This window comes from Parambassis ranga, chromosome 5 (genome assembly GCF_900634625.1).
Source record: "Parambassis ranga chromosome 5, fParRan2.1, whole genome shotgun sequence".
Classification (NCBI taxonomy): Eukaryota; Metazoa; Chordata; class Actinopteri; family Ambassidae; genus Parambassis; species Parambassis ranga.
This window is the reverse complement of record NC_041026.1, coordinates 28,508,511-28,525,035: the sequence shown is the minus strand read 5'-3', so window position 1 is coordinate 28,525,035 and position 16,525 is coordinate 28,508,511. Positions and strand designations below refer to the sequence as shown.

General features: G+C 40.8%; 1 protein-coding gene across 1 annotated transcript; it reads right to left on the bottom strand.

Moving 5' to 3' along the window:
• Positions 1-651: 651 nt before the first annotated feature.
• LOC114436551 (Krueppel-like factor 15) lies at positions 652-7,764 on the bottom strand. The gene is made up of 3 exons (XM_028406864.1): positions 7,616-7,764; positions 4,916-6,082; positions 652-3,471 (listed from the first exon to the last, which is right to left on the bottom strand). Exons 2-3 carry the CDS (start codon positions 6,016-6,018, stop codon positions 3,303-3,305), a joined length of 1,272 nt encoding a protein of 423 aa, XP_028262665.1. The 5' UTR covers positions 6,019-6,082; positions 7,616-7,764; the 3' UTR covers positions 652-3,302.
• Positions 7,765-16,525: the final 8,761 nt, after the last annotated feature.

The following is a 16,525-nucleotide window of genomic DNA, read 5'->3' as shown; positions in this document are numbered from 1 at the left end:
GCTTTAATCTCATTGTACTTGTGTATAGTGACAATATAAGGCATTCTATTCTATTCTATGTCAGCAGTATAAATGTTTGCTGTCATTTAGCACATTTGATGTGCATGGCTTTCACATCACAAAAAAGGATGAAAGATGCTAACATTATATTAGCTAACTACTATATTCACCAATTAAACATAGAACATGTATCATATTGTATTTACCCCCAGTAGGTAGTATCACAACACAAAACATCATTTCCATTATGACTGTAATGACAAACATGCTAGCAAACACAGCACAAAGCAAAATTAGCTTGTATACAGTTGGTAAAAGTACTACTGTTTTCAAAGTTGCAAACTCTAAGAATACATTTCTTTACCAGCCACATTGTTGTCTGTTGGTGGGGAGTGTAAAGCAAATCTATGTTGCTAATTTTTCTTAGCATGTCTTTGTATTGTTGCTTTCTAAGAATTTTGATTTTCAAGCCTAACTTTACTGTACATGCCAATGCACTTGCTAATGCTGTGCTGCGTCTGTGTAGGAACCCCTTTTAATAACAGAAAAACAAAGGAACTTTCTTTTTTTTGCTTTTTATTTTTGCAAATAGGAAAATAGCATTTCTGGTATTCAAAAAAAAGTCCCTGTGCCAGATACACAGGCTTGACTGAGAGAGAGAGAATTTGATGATGATTAGGGAATACAGGTCTGGATGTAGGTCAGTAGAAGCAGCCTGGGGAGGCTCAGACACAAAGACAGCACTGGTTCAGACAGATAAACACGTCTGCCCGTCTGTCTGCTTTGAATAGGTTTCTACGTTAGCTTGGTTGTTTTGTAATGAATGAAAACTAGTTTCCAAAAAAGCTAAGAGAAACAGATACAGTATGAGGATGATTGCTGTGTAAATGTCCGTGCACTGCTACATGTAGAAGTGCTCTACTTCTGAGCTTATCCGAAAGCACCACTGTTGCTCGAGCTAAAGTTAAGATGCCAGTAGCCTAGGGTTTGTAGTTCTAAGTATCTGGTGGTTCAACAGAGACAATCCAGTTATGTGAGGCTTTATGCTTTCAGTTAAACAGTCTGTTTTTGTTAAGCACTGGTAGGTTAACAAGCACCAAAGAGTTGAGATCCAAGGACAAATGATAATAATGGCTGCACTGTTTAACCTTCCTTACATATTTTTTTTTTTGCATTTTGAGTTCCATTACTTTTTTTATGAAACTGCCATAAGAGCACAATAGTTTCTCACTTTCCACTAACACAAGTGCACTTCAGACCAGCAGGCTCAGCGTAATGGTTTGTGGATGGTAGGTTGGGACTCCAAATCCCAGACTTATAATCAGTCTGACATTATACAGATTGATCACGCTACAATCAAACTCACATAACAGACCAAAAACCTCCACTGAATAGCTTAATGCACTGATTGAAAATCCTCTTTGATAAAAAAAACATCTATATAAAGGCTACAAGCTGTACATGTTAAAATTTGTCCTTAATATGCAATACACATTATACTGAGTATGCTAATACAGATGATTGAATAGATGTTAGCTGCCTTTCCAGCTGTTTAGACTAATAGCTTTTCTTGCTGCTATAACCAACAGAAACATGTTTACAGTAACTGCTACTGTAAATAAGAAAGAGCAGTGTTTCATATTACTGTCTGTTACGTTAGTGTTAACGTATAGGCCGAGTGGTTTTCTAGGCCACATGAGTCGGCTGCACAATGACTTGCAGAGAACAAGGAGCTTATGAACCGTCATGCACTGAGGGTGTCGTTTTCATTCTCTCACAGGGCCAGAACAGGGATTTCTGGTTTGGCAACCCCCTGTTTTAGAATCACAGTTAAATAAGAGCAGTCATATGATAGCAGTACAACAGTAAGATCAAGAGAGGGTCTGGGATATGTAGAAAGGCATCAATAGAGATTAGGACATATTGGGACAGAGAGAAAGGCGGTTCGAACGTGTTGGATCATGATTGGATGAATGCAATAAAGGCCAGGTTTCCATTCCTAGAATGTCACAGCTCGTCCAAACTGTGAGCCAAGCCAGTTAAGTGTGACTAGATTAATATCTTCGATAGAATGAGTCATTAAGTGCTATGAGGTGACTTCTTTAATCGTGTTTCCACCCTGTAGGAAAGGCTGCCAGGCTCTGTCACGAGTCATGTCCATCCAGGCCTTATGAAGAGTAACACATTTGGAAGCTTCATGTGCATATGAACCCTGAAGTTTGGCTTTGAGGAAGAGGGATGATTGCAAAGGTATATAGATACATTAAATACAGTGCATTCAGAAAGTATTCATGTTCGGTTATGCTGCAGCTAATAGAGCTTTTCCCTTCTTCAGTCTACACTCAATACCCCACAATGACAAAGTGAGACAAATAAAATGATCATACACAAAAACTGTAAAAACCATGATTCGAAGTGTGAACTTTGTAATGGTCCTTGAATGCATCATGTGCAACTCACAGCACTATAAAAAAACCTGAATGTCTGCTAAAAAAAAAACACTAAACACTAAAAACCCCTATACTCTTCAGTATAGTCTTCTGCAGGTTTGGTTTGAAGAGGCGGTACGAATGCACATAGTGCAATATCTATCACACAACAAAGGTATCACCTAGGGCCACTTGGAAACCTACATTACATATTGATTCCAACTTATCAATAATAATAAAAAATAACCATTTTCTCATTTATAAGTTTATATTACAGCGACAAACCCACAGTGGCCAAATATGTGACTGACACTCAACATGATGACCAATACCAAGCATGGTGTTATAAGAACGGAGAATACTGTCTCTTAGTGAATGTAATATTTTTCACATCTATCATTTTCACAAAAATGTTTCTGTTTTCACTTTGGCAATATAGGGTATTGAATATAAGTTAAGAGAGGAAATTTTAAAATGACTCACATAAGCCTGCATCACAATAAACATAATCTGAACACATTGTAATTACAGATGCTCCCATTACTGGTTACCACCATACTTCCAACAGCACCTAGTAGCTTGGTAAATGGAGCTGTAGTGCAAGTAGTGGCTACAAGAGATGCCTTTGTAAGACTGCCTCCTGTTATGCATTTTGCCTTGTGTGTAAAGGCCAGGAAACCCACACTAAGTTCTTCCTGAGGTGGCTGTTAGCTCAGTATGAGATGAGCTGCTTCTGAACATTGAAAGACAGAGAAAGGAAGGAAAGTATGAGGGTGGGAAAACAGCAGCCAGCTCTCCAGGTTCTTCTGAAAGTTCTGCTCGTAAAGCACCAAAAGCCCTGAGGGGAGAGGAGGGGTGGGGCAGCTGAAGATATCAAACCGTGGCTCTGATAATCCTGCTGGGCCTGGAGCTGCGGTGGACCTTTGTGTGTTTGGATAAGTGGTCACTGCGGGCGAACTTCTTTTCACACATTGAGCATTCGTACGGCTTGATTCCAGAGTGAGAGCGGCGGTGGCGGGACAGTTCATCAGACCTGGAGAACCTAGTGAAATGAGCAGATCCACAGTTATCCAAAGTTTGCCAAATCATTTATCTTAAATTTTCACTCATCTTGCACTAATGCTTCACTTAGTCATCTAAAAGGCTTCCCTCCCAATGAGTCCAAATTAGCAAGCTTTCTAAAGCAAGAAGCTATGATGAGCAATAACAGGTGAACTTCACTGCTTTGTCTTAATTTTATGAAAAATCCCCACCTCTTAAATAAATCGGCTTGTGTAATTGCCCCAACAAATAATATTCAACAGCCTTATGAATAATAAATGCTATGATATTACTGAAAGAAAGTTTACTTTACTTTGTTTACTTTACAGCTATTGAAATTTAGATCTGCTATCTTCTTTTCCAAGGATCATTTCACCCTCAGCAAAAAAGTTTCTTTTCTGAGGATCAAACTTTCTTTCTGGGGGTGGGGCTTTCTTATAGATAACTTTACCACAAGACTGCAATTCTGTTTATTTCAAAACACAGCGCCTCTTAGGGGTTCTAAGGGGGAAGTTCCAGTGCTAAGATTATCAACACGACACAGGCCAGAGAGTTCCTGCAGTTGAAAAGATGGCTCATCGAAAAAATTCTAAACCAAGGTTATTGTATACAGTAAATCTCACTGTAGGCCAGATGTCTGTTGTAGCTGGCTAATTTTAGACATTGACTGATCAGCATGTTATAATAAAGTTGGTACTGATAAAAATCTGATTTTTCTAGTAGTCATTATACCAGTTAATGTTTTATTGATGTTGATTCCTGGGAGCTTCTAGATGTCTGGATGTTTTCTGATTTATGTTTCGTACAGCAATTAAATTCAATGTTTGATTGGCCTGTTGTTAAGACAAATGAATGAAACCTATGACAGGCATATTTAAAGCAAGCAGCTCCGAGCTACTTAACAGAGGTGTTGATCCCACTGAGGCAGCCACTGATCCTTGGGTGTTGTCTGGAACAACCACATTTTTAAACCATGTTAAAACTAAAGTCACAGTGTATCATTTATGTGTTGTTGCCAGATTTGTTTTGATTAATATCACTATCCCCCCTTCTTGTTCATTTCTGTGAGATCTCCGAGTTGGCACAGCAGGGGTTGTCTACGTGAGGGCACTGGCAAACAAAAAAGCAAGGTCATCTGGCCAAAAAATGTGAATCTGCTCAGTGACATCCTCCAGGAAGGACACAGAAACAAGTCCAAGCTACATTCCAGGTAGATTGCAAACAATGACATAGACTTCATCAAGATGATGCCTTTTCCTCATAGTGTTATAAACACAAACAACTGTTGTCTAGCATCTGATAAGTCCTTGCTGGACTACCTAGGTCTGTTTTTTTACTGGTACCTGAAAACACCCATCTCACTAACACAGATACATGCATCCACCTCTGACAGAATCTCCCACATTTCTGTATTCCTATAATCTTAGTTTGTGAAGCAATATTACCTCCAGCCACACTCAGGCCAGCTACATGTGTAGGGTTTCTCTCCCGTATGCCGACGGAAGTGAGCTTTCAGATGGCTGCTTTTGGTGTACATCTTCCCACAGCCTGGGTGCGAGCACTTGTGGACCCTCTCTGTAGGCGGAACTCGGGTCACCCGGGGGGCCACTGCCTTTAACAAGCCGCTGCCCTGGCCCCCAACCCCTGTAACTCCTGTGATCTCTAGAGTCCTCATAGTGATTGGCAGAGGGGCTATCTTCACGTATTTCTGGTCAGTGGGCTTGCCATCCCTGCTGTTTATTGATAACAAGGTGGTGGTGGGGGTGGAGGGCACCTGGGGGGCCAGCAGGGTGAGATTTTGTCCTGTTCCACCCTGGAGGCCCATTACCAGATGTGTGAGCCAAATGCCGCTTTGGGCCCCAGGAGCAGAGATGGCTGGAGTCTGAGGCTGGGCGAGGGGCAGGGGCTGGAGCTGCAGGACTAGGGGGGCACCCAGGAGCATCTGTGGAGTCGAAGTGGGTGATGAGGTGGTAACCTGGGCAACAGGAGGGGAGAGGTCACCTGGGCTGGGGCTGTATGTTTCGGTCTGAAGTATGTCTGTGCTGGAAGTGCAATGGGAGGCACTAGCCCCTTGGTCACTGACTGCCTCGAAGGAAGCAACCAGGGGCTCACTGGAGGAAGGAGAGCTGCATGGCAGAGGGGAGGGTTCCTCTTTTGGGGCCAGCAGTCCCTCTCTGACTAGCTCCATCTTTTCTCTCAAAAACTCCTCTATATCCTCAAGAGTAGGGGAAAACGGGGATGATGGATGAAAGGGAAATTCTGGTAACGTGGGGTCCTGACTGGCAAGTCCCCCTTCTGCTGCTGCACCTAAGAAAATATGCAGCCGCGCCTCGTCATCGTCATCCTCTTCCTCCTCCTCGTCCTCCTCCTCTCCGGGGCTGCAGCTGTGCATAGCCCCCAGCTCCCCTGCCTCAGGGCTGTCGCAGGAGGCTGAACTGCCCGCCTCGCTGTGGGTTTCATCCCCCAGGCCGATGGAGAACAGGCTGCTGCTGCTGTCCCTGAACAGGTCATTCTCCAAACTCAGCGTTCTGCTGCTGAGAGACACCATTGATCCAGGCCAATGCTGTAGAGGGAAAGTTGAGGAAACTATCCAGACGAGGAATTGGAAAAACCTGCAAAGGCAGCAGTGAGATTGGATTTTATTAAGAAGCAAAAATTAAAACTGCAGGAGAGGCTGCAATACAACAAACACCAACAAATCCAGTAAACATACAACAGTAACTTTTCCGGGCACCTTACTAGGACACACTAAGATTAAGCAAAATACTAGTGAATGATGTGACCAACCAGGATCTATCTCAGAAAGTCTCGATTTCAGCACAGGGTGTAGTGCAGTGTGTCAGGATCTCTAAGCCAGCTAGTAAAATGTAGGCAAAATATGCAAAAAATAATCAAAGTGCTGCTCTGTTGTTAGCTGTTACAAAACAGATTCATCACACATGCCAAACACAAATAGGTAATTTTCAGGGTTCAAAACAGGGATACATCTGTCCTGAAATCCTTGCCCCTTCTCTTATGCCCACCAATGTCATGTGGGCATAACTGACACATGTATACCCAGCACAGTATCAGTCAGTAGCCAACTTTGATTTTTCTTTTCCCACATCAGCCAATAGCAATGACGGGAAGACAACATTGTGCATCATAATTTAATAATCTCAGGACCAATAATTTTACTTTAGTCAAAGGACAACACTACATGTTACCCTACTGTCAGCTTAAAGCCGATAAATACTTAAAAAAAAGTTCATTTACATTAGTGCATGTGTCAGATGTATATATGTATGTATATGTAAACACACCAGAATTTAATGAAACAGATTCAGACTCAGTGTGACCACACAAAGAGGTGTTTGTTTACAGCCCAGTTAACCTGTCTGATATTCATAAAGTCCAACGCAATGTCTCCTCCATGCTAAATGATGATTTAACTAAACATAACTTTATGTGGAACGTGCATACTTATTAAAAAGAGAAGGATTGACAATGCACAGTAGTGATGCAAATTGCAATTAATTCATTTTATTGTGTTCAAAAATCATTATTAGCCAATTAAAAAAATCTAACTGAAACAGTGGATATGTAGCTTTTTTTGTTTAGGGGAGTTTTGTTTGTCAAAAACATGGCTCATTCTTAAACTGGACGTTTTTAAAAACACAATTTCTTATGAAAAATTATCTAGTATAAAATGTGAAGCAGGGGGGGGGGGGGCACCGCAGCACTGTATTGACCTCTAACGGGTCCGCAGACCCTATATTTCAAACAACAGTCCACAAACAATGTTGAAAACATCCTCGTCCGCTTATGTAAAGGATGTTTGTTTCCGCTGTCAGACCGTCGGGCACATGTTGCAGCAGGGCCTCATACTTCACAGAGCACGACCACGGCACTGGGTAAACACGGCCCGCACAGACGCACCCATTACCGTTTGAGAACACCGACGGAACAAAACGGAAAAAACAGCAAAATGTGTGTGGTGTGTGTGTGTGTGTGTTTGTATAAGAAGGAGCGGTCCACGGCGTGGCAACACAACTGAGCCTGAACAGTCTCAAGTTCGCCTGGGTCAAAAAAAATGTTCTATTTATACTCCTCCATTTCTCCGGACGAGCCGAGCAGGAGAAGCCCGAACATTTGGCTCGACTTACCGTGTGTTTCTGAGAAGAAGCTCGGTGCGGAGAAGCGGCGCCGTCGACGGCTTTCCGTATTTTCGTGTCTTGTCTTCGCCTCCGTCGTGTTATTGTCGGAGCATACTCACATCCCGTCCTTGCCACGGGTCCATGTTGGCATTCCTTTTCCCTGCGTCACGTGACAGCATCGCTGCACAACTCGGAGGCACGGGTCCCGTTCCGCGTTCGTGATTGGACGAGCGACGCGGAGGCTCGCCCTAAAAGTAGCACGCTGATTGGCTACCGCTCGATAAATTCTGACTGCCATGTGTTGGGATCACTGTAGCACCGTTTAACAGGACACAATGTGGCCTATTGAGGGTGTACACACAGCAGGGGGGCACGGAAAGATGGAAACACCTATAAATATGGTTATCAACTATTTCATAAAAGCAAATGCAGCTTTTGCAGTGGTTTGAAAATGTCCTTCCTTCTTCTAAATTGTGCAGGTTTTCTTCATTCTAGCATGTTTTTTCTAGACCTACATCAATATGACCCAGCTCAATCATATTACTCATCACTGTATTGAAGAGCATCTTGTTTTATATAAGAGGTTTCCCACCATTTAAGCTGAATATATAAGCCTATTTTATTGGGAATATGCACCATTTAAGCTTATGAAAACACGAAGGTTTATTTGGCATAGGTTTCATCCAGTCTGGAGTTTAAAATGTTTACAAATTTGCAGTCAACTGCACTGAAATTTTTTATGTTAACAATGCAGTATTGGTACACATTGTTTTTAGAATGTTTTAAACAGGTCAAATGGGAAATTTGACTTCAAAATTTGCACTCTCATAATAAATTGGGCTGCTTTAACAGTAAAATGATATCCGGATAGCACTGATGAAACATTTTATCTCATTTCCTGGGACATTTTTATCAAAAGCAATACAAATAATAATAATAATAATAATAATAAAAAACACAATAACGAGCACACTGACAAAACTGATTTTACATTTTATTATACTATTATATAATTATATAGAAAAATAGCATAGTGGTGCCTATAACAGTTAAAAAACAGGCAAAATAACACTAATGCTGTCCTGAAGGTTCCACAATTAGCAGGTTAACTGGTAAGTGAGACTGTCAAGAGGGCATAAGGAGCATCCACCAACACTTATGTTGTCTTCAATGTCTTCAAGTTAGTGAAAATACTGGAAATGTCATTTTTTTTGCCTCATACTGTTACGCAAAGGCTCAAACAGATTGTTGTTGTTATAAGTGTGACAGCTCATGTGTAGCAGTGGCTCTAGATTAGGGGACAAGGGGCCGCTCTAACCAGTGTCCATCACCAGTATGTCATAAATAATCTGACACCAGCTAAATGTTTCTTCATTTTCTTTGACTTTTGTTGTTATTGGAAGGATTGTAACAGTGTAACAGAGTGAGTGTAGTCAGGCAGGACCCCCTCAGCGATGTCTCATTGCAAACTCATTGCTAATGCTGTTGCTTAATGTTTGTTGCCCCTCCAGGGCCCCAACTGGGAATTGGCAAGTAACATTTAACCCTGAGGTGTGTGTGAGTGTCCACAAATCTGGAGTCCCTCTTAGGATCCTGTATCAAAGCTATACACAATTAGTCATACCAGGGAGAGAGGTCTGTAAAGTGAGCATTGACTGAACACTGATTGTTGTTACGTTTTATTAGTATTTGAAGTGACATGTTCCTACTAATCCCTACTTATTGAAATCGCCAAGCACTACAGAGCTCAGGGCATGAAATTGACATACTGATCAATTCTGAGACTAATTTCTGTGCGATTTGAAAATAGTTCCTCATTAAATTGCTCAAAAAAGGTCTGTGAGCCTTCTAGAGTAACTAGGTCATGTTTTTCTGTAAGATAAGCTACTATTGACTTTTTTATTTATAAATGTTGGTTTGTTTATAGCTTTGTACCGTCCGACTGGTCATATACAGTATATTCACCTCTGATGCCTCTGCCCTATTATAAAAACCTATTAAATTCATTTTCTTCATTTAGAAAACCCTGACCTTAAGCTTCTGGTTAGCATAATGATGTTACTGTTGTTTTCAGTGGCAACAAGGTGACCTCTATAGTAAACGGAACAGACCTTATTTGACATTTTATTAACAGAAAATCAGAGTGGTAACTGACATGGATCAGAAGCACATCAGTAAGACAATGTTGGCACTTATTGTGAAAGACGCACAGCTACATGTTACAGGAACAAATTCAGCGACATGAGATTCCTTCATGTCTTGGAAACTCTTCTCCATGTGGAACCGCTCTCAGAGTCAAACTGCAGGATCTGATCTGTGTGCCAGTGGCAACAGGAACACATGGTGATTCACATTGGGACAAATGATGTCAGGGTACGACCATGGACAGGAACACGTCCTGAGTGTGTAGACACAGAATATTTATCTTCATGAGGGACTTGGCAGTTAGCACTGTCGCCTCACAGCAGCCCCGACTGGGGCCTTTTTAGGGTGGGTTTTCTCCGGGTACTCCGGCTTCCTCTCACATTCTAAGGACGTGCTTGTTAGGTTAGTTAGTGACTCTAAATTGCCTGGTGTAAGTGTGAATGGTGTAAATCTATGTTGCCCTGCCATGGATTGGCAACATGTCCAGGGTGTATCCTGCCTCTCGCCTGTAGATAGCTGGGATAGACTTCAGCCCCCTGTGACCCTGTACTACAGGACAATGTGGGTTCAGAAGATAAGTGGATGAGGGACTTTACTGGCAGTTTTTGGCTGTGTGAGGTTGTCCCACTGTTTATTATGGAAGTACTAATGAAGGTCTCTAGGTGTCTGTAGGAAAAATATAAAACATATATGTCAGGTAATCCAGCAAATAGAAATTAGTGTTTACAATTTGTGAATGCAAATGACCATGTCTTTACACAATACATAAAGAATTCCTTAGAGATAAAAGTGTGAATAAAAGTAACAGTTTGAACTTTGTTCCACCCAGAACTTTTCTCTTAGACACACACTTAGTCTGAATGGGTAATAAAAAGTGACAGGTAGACTTATAATGCTCTGATATCCTTCTCACAGTGGCTTCTACTAACATCAGTGGCTCCTGTTCTCCTGGGGAGCTTGTCATTACGAAAAAAGTGTTTTATAAATTAAACATCCATTAGTGTGAATTAAATGGAGATGTGCTGCTTTTTTGTTGTGCAAAAGCGCCCTCTGGTGGTTGAGCACACTCATAACAAGTCCAGATTGTAAAACTTCACAAATCATTTATTTTCACACACACACAAACAAAATAACATATAATACATAAACAAAATAAAAAAGAGAAATACAGTTCGAGGAAATTACACACACACACACACACACACATATTCATGAAGTTAGAATATTACAATTAGAAAGGTTGGGTTAGGCTTTAGGCTTTAAAATGGTGTTTACGTCCACTGCAATATTTCCTAGCAACCCTGAAAGACTGACATGAGTGCAGTATTTCTGTGTCCTTGGTCATGTGGTAGATGGATAGATACGTCAATATTGCTCTGAGATCTAGATTTTTGGTATAATCTAGAGGCAGAGGTATAGCAGTAGTAGGACAGGGTGTGGAGGGAGAATGTAGAAGTGATAATTCAGTCAACAAATGTGACAAACACTGTAGCTGAGATCTCTAATCAGTAGTTAATTAGCAAAGACACAAGCTGTAACTGATTCTCCTTAGCAGCCAAGCAGAACATATGGATGAGAAAACTGCAGCATAATGCACCACACAAGGAGTGTCAAGACTCCGCTGTGGTTCCTTAGCAACAGTGCACGGCAGGGTATCGCGACAAGAATGTAAAAACAAACTTATTTGATACACGAGGATTACAATGTGTGCTGCACAATTTTACACTCAATATGTTTTCATTCATTCATTCAGCAGCTACATCTGACCTAAGTTTATGTCAGAGAACCTCTGTGAAGCCTCAAAGAATGCAGCATGTCATTTAACACAACACACACACTGCAGCTATTGAGCATCAGGACAGGAGTGGTTTCTGTCTGCTGATGTTGTTGAAGGAGATATGGTAAGTGGTAGATGTCAGCGTGGCTGCAGAAGACTAATGTAAGCCCCCCCACTGTTCGCCATGCAGCTGCATGGTGGAGCACACTGCAGAGAGCACCTGCAGATACACAGAGGAAGGTACAAAATAGCAGCTGTATATTTTTCATTTAACTATTAAACAAATACTGTGAAATAAAACTCGCACCTGTTCTCCAAATCAGAATTTCCAATAACATATATATATTTTTTATTATTTGAAGTTTGACTGGGGCTCTTTCAATTACATCATCCTGTTGTGACCTTCTTCTGCTAGTTTGGTGCGAATAGAATTGTTGGCTACAAACACTGCCATGCAAAATAAACTAGGGTATAATAGGCAATTTCACCCCATATGCAAATAATATTAAGCAAATAAATAATACTCCACCGGTCACATTTTTTGGCTGCAGACACCTCGGTGCTTCTCTCATGCTATAATAAATCCACTATTCTACCTGAGGTGCATTCAACATGTTTTGCATAGAGCAGAGGCTATGTGCATCCCAGGTTAAAATCCATCCATTCAAATCAAATCCATGTAAGAATGATTCCTGATATTTTGTGCATATGCATGGCATGTAGCGGCGAGGGTGAATGTAATAAAATGCTAGCTACTTGACATGCAACAGATTCCATCTACAACTATGTATTCAGAGATGTGTTTTTGTAAGAGCCGAGGTGAGTGACACACTCTTATTGACTTACTGAATAGAAACCTTCAGGCACACATCAGGCATCTTGCTGTTGGGCAAAGGCTGCAAAGATACACACAACAGAGTTCACAGATGTCTAAGCTGTGTTGGCAGCCAAGAAACTGAACCTTCCAACATGCAAAAAAAAAGTGTCTTATAACACAACTTATGTGAGGGAAATGTTAGACTTCCTAAACAGTCAAAGAGCCCCCTGGCTTACACACGAACTCAGATCATGGGAGAAGAGATAGACCCCTCATGAACTGACCAACAACTTAATGAAAAAAAAACTTTTTTGACCTTAAGGGTCTGTGTTTGGATTAAATTGCATTCATTAAAAGGCAAAAATAGTCTTCAAGTGAATAATGTCTTTTGTATTGAAAACATGCTTGTGAAACACCTCCCAACCTGTTCTCCACCTCCCCCTGACTGTGAGTTAGGAAAGGTTCTTATGGAGTTGCAAAGAGCTGTAGCTCCTTCTGTTAACGGAAATTCGTGTTGCACTATACAGTGGGCTAAACAACACCCATGCACTTGACTGTTAAAGTACACAGTAACACAATTTCTCTATTTATTACATGAAATTAGTTTTCACTTATGGCTGTAAAGCTATGTTGTATAATTAGCACACAGTAAGCTGTGTGATCACTTGCCTTGCCACAATTATGTCTCTGAGCTCTTCAGGCAGTTCCATTGACCTCATGATCCTCATTGGCTCTAACCATTGACAGTAAAAACTCTAACATGCACTGTGAGCTGTAAGGTCTTGTATAGACAGGTGTGTGTCTTTCCTAATCAAGTCCAATCAGCATCATCAAACACAGCTGGACTCAAATGAAGGTGTAGAACCATCTGAAGGACGATCAGAAGAAATGGACGCACCTGAGTTCAATGTATGAGTGTCACAGCGAAGGCTCTGAATACTTAGCACCATGTGATATTTCGCTTTTCATTTTCTCTACATCTGCAAACATGTCAACAATTCTGTGTTTTTCTGTTGATATGGGGTGCTGTGTGTACATTAATGAATAACCTAAATCATTGGTGAATAATGGACGTAACTTAATATTAAATCCTGCGTTCACACACAGAACTAGTTATGTAGAGAGGATTAATAAGCACCTTACCCAGGGCTGCTCATTAGGGAATTAATCTCTGCATTGCAGGAAAACAGTGTGGCTGCCAGCAGGGCGACACAGGCCCGAGCAGACGACATAGAGGTTAGCTGACACCTCTGATAGTATTATTAACTTACGTGCCAATATGGAAGCTTTTTAAAGCACAAATGCCGCCAATTGTTGCCAGATACTGGTGCCAAAACACATTACAAGCTGTTGGCACATTGTGTCTGGTAGCAGGGTGTCTGTGATAGCAGCAAGGTAGACTAAGACGGAGTTAGCTTGTCATGACAGAACTGATTTTTTATGTTATAACTAACAGTAATCCAACATTGAGAACAAGCCTGTCATCAGCTTGTGTTCTTCCAGCTGTCACCCTTATGTGTTTACATCAGTCGCTCATTAAACAAGAACCTCCTGTTTTTGTTAAACATGAATCTGCAATAAACTGCTGAGCTGCCTCATAAAAGCCCTTTGATCACTCCTCAAGTATAAATGTAATAAATAAATAAGCATGTACGGCACATTGGTCAACTAGTTGTTTTAATTGTGCTATATTAATACATTTAATATTTATACTGAATGAATGTATGATGGATGGATGAATATGATGAATAGATGAATAGTTGTTTTAATTGTGCTATATTAATAAATTTAATATTTATACTGAATAAATGAATGATGGATGGATGAATAAATTAATAAATAAATGAATGAATAAAAGGTTGAATGATAAAACAAATTAATGGATGGATGGATAAATGAATAAAGAAATGAGTCAATCACTGATGGGTGGATTAATGAATTATTATAAGGGGGAAATCAATGCAAACAGAACTGCCTGTGTAGGAGAGAACAGCAGATGGGGATGAATACACCTAAATTACTCACTGCGTTTAATGACACTGTACGTGTCCTGCAGTGACCTAGTCTTCATGTGATTACTTGGAGTGAAAGGAAAACATTGCTGCAATAAAAAGCAGCCAAGGAGCCAAGCTGTACAAGTTTAGGGGGCAAACACTTTCACACACAGACCACAACTATTGGCTATTTGTGCTATGCTATATGCCATATTTAGAGCGTGAAGTGGACACTTACAGCTCATAGATCAAGAACAAGGAAGTGGGTCAGTAATGCAAAACAATAAAATATGGTCACACAGGCTCAGAAACAACACATGGTGTCGTTAGGAAATCAGTTCAGTAAGAGTAGTTTACTCTCTTAGTAAGAGAGTAACAGCAGTAGTAAGAGCTGTTTCTTTCTGAAAGGCCTGAAATACATCACACAGGTCTGGCTGAATGGCAGCTCCAAGAACTTGCACAGTAAAGATGCAGTCTCCAAACTTCCTCCGAGCAGGATGGACTGGAGGACAGCTGGAAGCCTGCCTGCCCTGTTTTTTTTTATATTGTATTACTGTTTAATTTTGTTGTGTGGGTTTTACTTCATTTATTGTATTAAGACACAGGAAATAATTGTTGCATCATTTGTAAAAATAAACACTGGTCCATATGTGGAGTGTGTGATACACTATTGTATCATGTAATCACACATAAAGGAGTACTCAGCTGATCTACAATTAGTATGTCAAATTATAGCATGCTTTTCTTGCACACAGCACCCCTAAGTGGTTGACACCGAGCACTACCGCTCATCACACATCACAACATCTGGCCCAACTCCAAACCCCCCACCCGAGTCACCCCCCCCCCACAGAGCTCAACGTCACAAAACAAGTAGTTAAATCTGTATAAAAAGTAGGTTGCCTTTATTAGAAGCTGGGAAACCAAAACATTATCAACATCGTCGTTGTTAATACTTTTTTTTGTTGTAAGACCACAATATTGCCATTACCAGCATCATCATCATCATCATCATCGCTTCGCACCGTTTCCACAACATGCAAAAAAAGATTCAAGAGTTCCTTTCCCACACTACTGACAAAAGCTTCTCCACTTGGTCTCCTGTAGGAATCACAACTTGGCTTACATTTACATTGCCAGTACATCTGAAGGTAGATAGAAAAACAAAACATCAGAAACATTAACAACAGAAGAAATCGTAGAATGGATGAAAGAGGAGAAATTCACGGCCTTATGCCATGTGCCTCCTGCGGGATGACGGAGAGGAACCTCATTCAAGCCCTCAGTGCTGTCAACTACAAGACACTAACCTGATCCTGCTGCAAACAGCTCGGAGCTTTACCTCGGTATAAACAAATGTTTCCTATTTATGTTCTTATTCATATCCAATCATTTTTAAAATGAATGCGGATTAGGATGCCAATTAAGGACCTGAATGTAGAAAAACATACTAACCTGCTAATGAGGACAGTCGGAAAACAATCGAATGTGCTTCTGAACCATTAGGTTCGAGTGAGTCCTGTACACCTTCAGGACTATTGAGTTCTATTGCAGCCTTGAGACGACTTGAACATAAAAACACGTTCTCAAGATCGCAATAGTCACTTTTTCTTTGTTTTTTTTTTATATTTATTTTTTTTTGCTTTGACATCAAACACTACTTATCGCAAAAAAGGATAATCTCACAATTGCTGCACCTGATCTCCAAGTCACTAGTTTTGAGATCGTTATGGCTTTGGATGGTCTCTTAATCGTACAAATTGTTGACTTGTTTTAAGCCTAATTTGCCGCTTGTAACAAAGACCTAAAACATGAGGACAGATTTACATTCTCAGGCCTCCAGTGATGATATCAGAGCCACGACTCAAACTCAAAAGGAAAATTAAGGCATTAACAGACAGATGAATGCTGTATATATACCGAGCTGCCCACTTTTTAAACTACTTGGAGCCTCAGTACTGTAAAATTTAAAAAAAAGTATCCACTTGTGAAGTACTATTGTGGGTAACAAAGCCTTCGAAGAAACGAACGAACATGAATATCAACAGTAACCATAAAGCTTGATGGGCTTGGGGGACAGTGAGAGAGAGAGGAGGGAGGGGAGTTGGGGATTGAAGGGCAGGAGTAAGTAAGGGGGGGGATGGCTGGTCCATCCATCAGAGCAAAACAGATCGGATAGGGCCAAC

Excerpts from the sequence above, each read along its gene's own strand:
- LOC114436551 (XM_028406864.1), bottom strand. The coding sequence starts at position 6,018 with ATGGTGTCTCTCAGCAGCAGAACGCTGAGTTTGGAGAATGACCTGTTC. Across the intron at positions 3,472-4,915 it reads TGGCCTGAGTGTGGCTGGAG|GTTCTCCAGGTCTGATGAAC; the intron begins GTAATATTGCTT and ends TCATTTCACTAG.